An 8,443-nucleotide genomic window follows, 5' to 3' on the forward strand; every position below is an offset into this window, starting at 1 on the left:
GTGGGAGATACATCCATCAGTACTCCAACCGTACTTCCAAAGGTGGGGTCATCCAGAGATAGACCTGTTCGCCACAAGGGAGAACGCAAAATGCCAAAGCTTCGCCGCCTGGTTCCCACACCCACAGTCGCAGGGCAATGCGATATGGATGAACTGGTCAGGCAAATTTGCGTACGCTTTTCCCCCAGCACCGATGATCCCGCTGGTGGCACGCAAACTCAGGCAGCACTCTATGACTCTCATCCTGGTTGCTCCAACGTGGGCTCGCCAACCATGGTACACCACGTTTCTAGAACTGTCCGTGGTACCGCATCAGAGGCTACGTCTCACACCCAGCCTTCTGATGCAGAGCCATGGCGACATTCGATTTACAAAAGGGGGTGGTGATGAACGGAGTGTCTGAGTTAAACAGACCACTCTTACCCAGTCCAAAGATCAGGGCTTGATCCATCACCGTTATTTATCTCACTGCCCCATCCCAGCTCAGAACCTGGCTATATGCAAATCAGTCTGTCCCTGGCCCAGTGCATCATGGGAATAGGGCAGACTAAACTACCAAGCCAATTCTTCACCAGAAAGGAGACAAGCTACCGGGGACCGGTTTCTGGCATTTCAGCCTTCTTCGGCCCGGCTTGCTTGAATCCTGATGGAGCAGTGAGAAAGGGACTCATGTCTGAGTATACCCTGCCACACCTATAGTGGCCAAACACGATTTACAAAAGGGGGTGGTGATGAACAGAGTGTCTGAGTTAAACAGACCACTCTTACCCAGTCCAAAGATCAGGGCTTGATCCATCACCGTTATTTATCTCACTGCCCCATCCCAGCTCAGAACCTGGCTATATGCAAATCAGTCTGTCCCTGGCCCAGTGCATCATGGGAACAGGGCAGACTAAACTACCAAGCCAATTCTTCACCAGAAAGGAGACAAGCTACCGGGGACCGGTTTCTGGCATTTCAGCCTTCTTCGGCCCGGCTTGCTTGAATCCTGATGGAGCAGTGAGAAAGGGACTCATGTCTGAGTATACCCTGCCACACCTATAGTGGCCAAAAACGATTTACAAAAGGGGGTGGTGATGAACAGAGTGTCTGAGTTAAACAGACCACTCTTACCCAGTCCAAAGATCAGGGCGACATTCAGCATCTAGATCCGCAACAGCTCAACCTGGCGATCTGGCTCCTGAAGTCCTAGAGTTTGGCTACCTGCACTTGCCTTCTGACTGTATGGACATCATTCGGGAGGCAAGGAAGCCCACCACCAGAGCATGCTATGCAGCAAAATGGAAGCAGTTTGTCATTTATTGTGCAGACCACAACATTAACCCGCTAGATGCGTCTATTCAGAATATCATCTGTTACCTTTTCCATCTGTACAAATGTAATCTGGCCTATGCTTCCATTCGCATACATCTATCTGCAATGGCCGCTTATCTCCAAAACAGGTAGCACCTCTCACTCTTCAGAGTGCCTGCCATTAAGGCCTTTCTAGAAATACTCAAACGAGTCATTCCTCCGCGGACTCCACCAGCTCTGGAGTGGAACCTCAACGTGGTCCTCACACGGCTGATGGGTCCTCCTTTTGAACCACTGCATTCCTGCGAGATTCAGTTCTTGACATGGAAAGTGGCTTTCCTCATAGTGATTACATCGCTGCGGCGAGTTAGTGAACTGCAAGCACTAACTATCCAAGAGCCATTTATTCAAATTCATTCTAACAGGGTAGTGCTTCGCACTAACCCTAAATTCCTTCCTAAAGTTGTGTCTCAATTCCATATCAACCAGACTATTGAATTGCCTGTTTTCTTCCAAAATCCTGAGTCATTGGCAGAGAGAATGCTCCACACCCTTGACGTCAAGAGGGCCCTGATGTATTACATCGATAGGACCAGGACCAAAGATTTTAGGAAAACTAAACAACTCTTTGTTGCCTTTGCACCACACCACAAAGGTAAACCCATTTCCAAGGCTAGTATTGCTAGGTGGATCGTTAAATGTATCCAGATCTGCTATCTGAAAGCCAAGCGTACTCTCACCATTCCACCGAGGGCCCACTCCACCAGAAAGTTGGGGGCCTCCATGGCATTCCTTGTAAATATTCCTTTGGAAGACATATGTAGAGCAGCCACATGGTCTACCACACACACATTTACAAAGCATTATTGTGTTGATGTGCACTCCAAACAGCAGGCAGCTGTAGGGCAGGCTGTTCTAAAAACACTTTTCCAAACTGCTGCAGCTGGCACGGGCGACCGCCGTTAATGGAGGGACTGCTATGTATTCTATGCACAGATATGAATTCAGCAGCCCACATGCCTCGAACCGAATATGCTACTTACCAGTATGCATCTGTTCTTGGCATGTAGGGCTGCTGACATTCATATCGCCCGCCCTCCTCCCCGGCGCCTGTAGCAGCTGCAGAATTCACACATACTTCTAGCATGGTCATCATTCACTTAGTTTCACTCCATCTTGGCCACAATGGCTAAAAACAATCTGAGGATGGAGTCGATGCCCATGCGCACTGTAGTCCAGGGGAGGAGCCACCTATCTCGTGATACTTCGAAGACTCTTCCAGGACAACAATGTGCAATCATACGGACCCAACACTAGGCGGCGATCTATGCACAGATATGAATGTCAGCAGCCCTACATGCCAAGAACAGATGCATACTGGTAAGTAGCATATTCGTTAAACCTTGCAAGGACTGTTCTGAACAGATGATGTGACTCTGGTGCCAGGGTTCAACATACAACTCCAAGGCCTGTTATGACTGCACCTAGATGAATCTAAAATCGAGCTGAAAATGTAAATGGAAGCTGTATGTGGTGAAGCACTGGAAGACCCCACTCCAAGTCAGTCTTAAGCACAGACCTGCTCCCGCTCATGAAGTCATTCCTGTCACAAATCTTAGTGGTTGAAGTCTTCGGGAAAGTCAAAGAAGATCTATAAGAAGTCCTTGCAGGACTCTGTTCCTTCTTGCAACTTCCACTCTCCGGTGGGGGGTGAGGACATGGCAGGTCTCCAGGTCTCTTTCCCGTTCCTTTGAGGGGCTGATTCTATCCTTAATTCTAATGTACCTCTGGACATGGCTGGAACGTTAGGGCATTTACCTGGTGCTTCAACACCTGGCAGGTTCTCTGAACATCACAGCACACAAACTCAGTCGTCGATGCCTAGGTGATCACGATCCAAATGTGGTGCAAGGTCTCTTTCAAGAGTGGGGAGAGCATTGATTAGATGTATTTGTCACTGCAGAGCCTTGCAATCTCATCCGTTTTATGCAATAGAGTTTCCAAGGCGGTTCTTGATTGGAGATGTTGTTCTTCTCAAGAGGAGCTCTGGCCTCCTACAACTTTCCGCGATACCACTCCTGCCCAGAGTTCTCAAAAAGTTCAGGCCCAAGTCATTCTTGTGGCTTCAGATAGGGCAAGGAGAGTCTGGTATCCCGAGCTCTTGAGAATGACCATCAGCCCTCTGTTCAGACTGCAGGACCGTCTGTCACAGCAGCATGACAGTCATGCACCTGAATCTGCTCAAGCTTCGCCTTCATGCTTGGAGATTGAGTAGCGACAAATGACCGCTTTGAACTTTCCTCCCAAAGTCTATGATGTTAATCTGGCAGCCAGGTGACCCTCCACCAAGACCGTACATGCCTGTCATTGGGACAGGTTTGTGGCATAGAGTGCATCCAAGGATATTGATCCTCTTTCTGCGCCCTTAGCCCAGGTTCTATTTTTTGTTCTTTCTTTTGCCCAGCAGGGCTCTGGGCGCTAGTAAAGGTTACTTGTCCACCAATTCAGCGTTTATGCGGTTGCATGGCCAACTTTCTTTGTTCAAGTCACTTGCTGAGGCTAGATTCCTCAGAGGTCTCCAACATGTTTCCTGCCAGGCCATTTATCATGCCCCTAGGAGATCTTAAGCTGGTCCTGTCTTTTCTTATGTGTGTGCTGCTGCCTACTTACCATCAAGACTGTGTTTCTAGTGGCCATAACAACAGGCAGGAGGGTCAGCGAACTGCAGGCACTCCTTATGCACCTTCCGTATACCACCTTTTACCCATACAAGCTGATTCTTAGGAACTGTGCTTCCTTTCTCACCAAGGTATTGACCTTTTCACGTAAGCCAAATCATCTACTTCCCTAACTTCTTTGCTCCACCTCACCCTTCTAAAGTAGAAGAGAGACTATATGGTCTGGACCCAAAAGTAGTGTTGTTGTTCTACTTACGTCATTTTACTTGAATCACACAAAGGAGTTCCTGATGGACTTGATCTCTTTGCAAGGTATGTCTGGGCTAGTAAAGGGAAGTCTTTGCAGAAAGGACCATCTCACAATGGATAGTTCTCTGTATAAAGATCTGCCATGCATTGGGCAAAAATCAAACCCTTAAGGGCTTGCGTGCTCATTGTACCACAGCCAAGACTGCGACCACTGTATTGGCTCTTGGATTCCAAGTCCTGAACACCTCTAATGCTGTTGCTTGGGCGTCCTTGCACATGTTCACCAAATACTACTATTTGAAGTTCAGGTCCGTTGAGATGGACACTTTAAACCAATTGGTGCTGCAGGACTTCTTACTTTAAACTGTTTCGGGGAGACCCGCCTCCAGGGAGGTATTGCTTGGATATCTATTCCAAGGTAAGGAATCTGGAGCTTGAAGTGTATCAAATGATCAAGTTACTTGGCTTCAGTAACGCTTTACCTTGTAGGAACTCTTATCTAGCAGCTGATTCCTTAACGACCCTCCCTCCCTCCCTGCTCTGCAAACTGATTTTATAGGCTCACCCTTCTTAGGGCCCTAGCAGTGCACACCAGTGTGTCAGGATTCTTCTTGGCTCTGCGCTTCTCGCATGGAAAGTTGCAGTAAGAAACTGATGCCAGCACACTAGGGTGGCGCCTAGATAAGCACTGCACACCTCACTTCCAGTGCTAATGATGCGGACAGTGCCGATGCAGAGCCGAGCAACTCCACCTACCTATACGCAGGAGTACTGACCAAAAGTTTCCACCCCCAGTCTGACACTTGGGTAATATTCCAAAGTAAGGAATCTGCGGCTGGATAGTCTCTACCAAATAAGGTACTACCGAAAGCAAGTAACTTGTTTGTCACGCCTAGCTGTCCTATGAAGAAAATCAGAGTACAGACTAAAATACTTATACCGTATCCCAGTAATGAGACCACCTAGATAATAATGTAACCCTATTTATAGTAGTTATGAAAAATCTAATTCAGTGGAGAAGTTGCATTTGTAATAAATGTTAAGAAAAAGTAACCTTAAGAAAGTTACCTGCCTGAACATTCAGATGGATAATTGGCATTAGCCTCTGGCAGCTCTGACCCTGTCCTCAGCCCAGGAAGAGGTGTGAAATTTGTCCCAGGAGCGTACAATAGGCTGACCTGAATGAGTAGAGGTGACTCATCTGAGATCGGTAGAATATGCAGGGTGGGAGATGTGCCCCTCTCTTTCACGCCACATTGTCTAATCCTACGTGACCGGTCTGTCTGAAGCACATGTAAATGTTTTATGCCTTTTAAATTAATCAAATACAATGCTAGGACTGCTCTTTTACATCCCCTGTCCGGTTGCTGAAGAACCCTGCTTTTGTTCTACCATATGCCTGTCTCTGAATTTCTTGTGAGTACAGTGCCAGCTTCCAACTGGGTTTTAGTATTTGATATGGGAGAAAACTAGGATTACTGTAGGGCACTGCCAGCTCAGACATTCGTCATCTTGGATTTACCCTGACAGATTGCAATTATGGCTTGTTTGCAGTAAAGCAGACGGTAACTACTGCAAACGTAGCCAAGTCAGGGCCTTGGAGCCTTTAATCCGTTGGTCAGAGAGGAACTAGGAGTGTCTTAGAGTCAAAGATGGACCCTCACCACACCTTCTGCAGAGCACTGCTGGATTTACCAAAGGCTACCATTAGGATTGAACGTGCTGCAATTGGCATGTATGACCTGTGTGAAAGACCTGAGGAGGTTGAACCCTTTTACACATGATATCCAAGGTCAGAAAAATCTCCAAGAATCATAAGGCTGAGCCACTTAGCTGCTTCATGGACGTGAAAAAAAGCTGAGGGATATACCTGTGCATTCCAGGTGACCATTAGCAACTAGACCTCGACTTGACTTTGCTGTTACACTATGCCTGACACCCTGCAAAACTCTTAAGTCGTCCCTCTTGGGTCCTGGGGACTTGAACGTGTACTCCTGGTGTTGTTTGGCCACCAAAAGAAGTTTGTGAGCATTTTAAAAACTTTTATTTCAGAGTTCCAGACTTTCAAGGAGAAGTACAGTGAAAAGTATCCAACCGGCAGTCACCCACGCAACCTACCAACATGCGGGAGTGCTGCTTTAATGTTTTCGAATGTAGTCTGACGTCTGGGAAATATTCTGTAGGTGAGGAAACTGCGGAGAGATAGAGTATCCACCAGAAAGATCTTTATCAAAGGTATTTAACTTGTTCATCTACACAAAAAATGTTTTACTACTGCCACTAGTAGAACATTGATGCCCGACATTATCGGGAAAGAAATTTCAATTTGCCCTTTGATGGCCTTTTAAAGTGAATGTATATTTTAGGTTCTTAGACGTTTCCTTCTGTTAAACTGTATCCATGGGCTCACACCCTCTTCTTCTAGTACTACCTGCTTTCCATTGTCCAGTTTCCACATGCAGATTGAGTAACAGAGAAAAAATTTGTTTTTTCGTTAATGAAGACGAATCCTCCTGCTGTTTTTGAGACTTGAACCGGACGCCGCAACTAACCTATGGGCGATACATATCCCACTTACTTGTTTCACTACTATTTCACTTGCTCACATAAGGAACAGGTGTGTGGCAGCGGGCAAGGTGCCTGACTCCGGACTATGGGGTTCACGGTTCGATCCCCTACGATTTTGTTTCGATCCCCGGCGCTAGCAGCAGGTTAGTCCAGCACCATGTGACTCTGGGCAACAACTTGCTTAATCTTCTCGATGGCCCCCAGCGCCAGGACACCACTTCGGAGGTAAATACTGGTATTTCATTTCATTTCAGGGCTAACCACAAAGAAAATATTGTATATGTCTTTTACACACCAAGCCCTGAAGAAGTCCCAAGAGGGACAAAACGCATTGGCTGTCTTGTCAATTACATGCTGTGATTTTAAAGAATTTTCTATGGAATAAAAGGAACCGTTTCTACAGCAAAAACGCCGACTAATGTTTTTCATTTGGGAAGATATAACTTCACTTCTTTATGATGGACATTAACTGCCTTTTACTAATGACCTATTTGTTCATTTGAGTGCAGGGCCATTCTTGTGTAAATTGTAACATACCTGTCAAACTCATACACATGTTTCCACTGTTGTAGCGATCAACTTGAAGCACAAGTACATATAAACTGATATTAATGCATGAATGTTTTGACAGAGCCATGAAGTTGAGGGTGTTACTGTAAAACCGGGTACCCTGTGGAGCGAGTACCTCTTTTCTGAGGCACAGATACTGCCCAGACCTGTTTTTCTGATTGGGTAACTTTGTTGTTGGTCTTTTTTTTTAGGTGTGCCAGGGTTGCCATAATGCCATTGACCCGGAAACGCAACGTGTGAGTTATAACAACTTCCACTGGCACGCTACGGAGGAATGCTTCGTGTGCTCCTGCTGCAGTAAGTCCCTGACCGGGCAGAAGTTCATGCCGATCGAGGGAATGGTCTTTTGCTCCGTTGAATGCAAGAAGAAAATGCTGTCCTAGAAGTGAAGCTTCGTCCTATTTTTGGCATTGCTACTACTGTAGTCTCTTAAAAGTATTGTAATATGCAAGAAAGAAAATGTACAATACTTTATTCTCAAATGTTTTACAAGTGCCAAGCAATGTATTCAATGTCTTTATTCTTGGGGTTACCATACATTTACATCTGTCAACACTGATAAAGTGTACCGTTTGCTCTTTATTGTCCACTTTCAGAGAAAATAAATAGCTCTGTGAATATATTTACAAAATGTATTCCTGCACAGGAGAATGTCACTCTAGAAAATTTTTACTAGGATGGCCTGCTCTAGGCTTCGCAGTGAGTATTTCAACATGAAAAAGAATGTGGTAACTTCCACACCCAGTGAACGAAAGTCGGTTTTCTTTCTTCACAGCATACATATGTTCACACTCTAGCTCCAGAGTGTGTCTTGCTCTATATGGACACTTTGTTTGACCGCGCGTGCAGCAGACTGCGAAGCTGTACTCGTGTATTTAAAATCTAAAGCTCCTCATCTGGAGTGCATCTCTGGGTAGCTAAGCAACTCACTGAAACGGATCCCCTAACCGCCATGGAAATCAATTTTCTCCACTGAAATGTGTCCGGAGAACGAGAGCTGCTTACTGGAATAGGTGAATTATGTAAAACAAGCATTGGCTGCTCCTTGCCAGACTCCTCTGAAAATATGTTTCAAACAAATCCGC

General features: G+C 46.0%; 1 protein-coding gene across 1 annotated transcript in view; it reads left to right on the forward strand.

The window, feature by feature from the left end:
- TES (testin LIM domain protein) overlaps positions 1–7,989 on the forward strand; it is a 175,816-nt gene extending 167,827 nt beyond the window's left edge. Inside the window, exon 7 of the mRNA XM_086919370.1 lies at positions 7,550–7,989. Coding sequence (XP_086775496.1) covers positions 7,550–7,741 — 192 coding nt within the window. The 3' untranslated portion in view covers positions 7,742–7,989. The remainder of the gene's footprint in view (positions 1–7,549) is intronic.
- The last annotated feature ends 454 nt before the right edge of the window (positions 7,990–8,443 follow it).

The sequence above is a fragment of the Lissotriton vulgaris genome, chromosome 1_1, assembly GCF_964263255.1.
Source record: "Lissotriton vulgaris chromosome 1_1, aLisVul1.2, whole genome shotgun sequence".
Lineage (NCBI taxonomy): Eukaryota > Metazoa > Chordata > Amphibia > Caudata > Salamandridae > Lissotriton > Lissotriton vulgaris.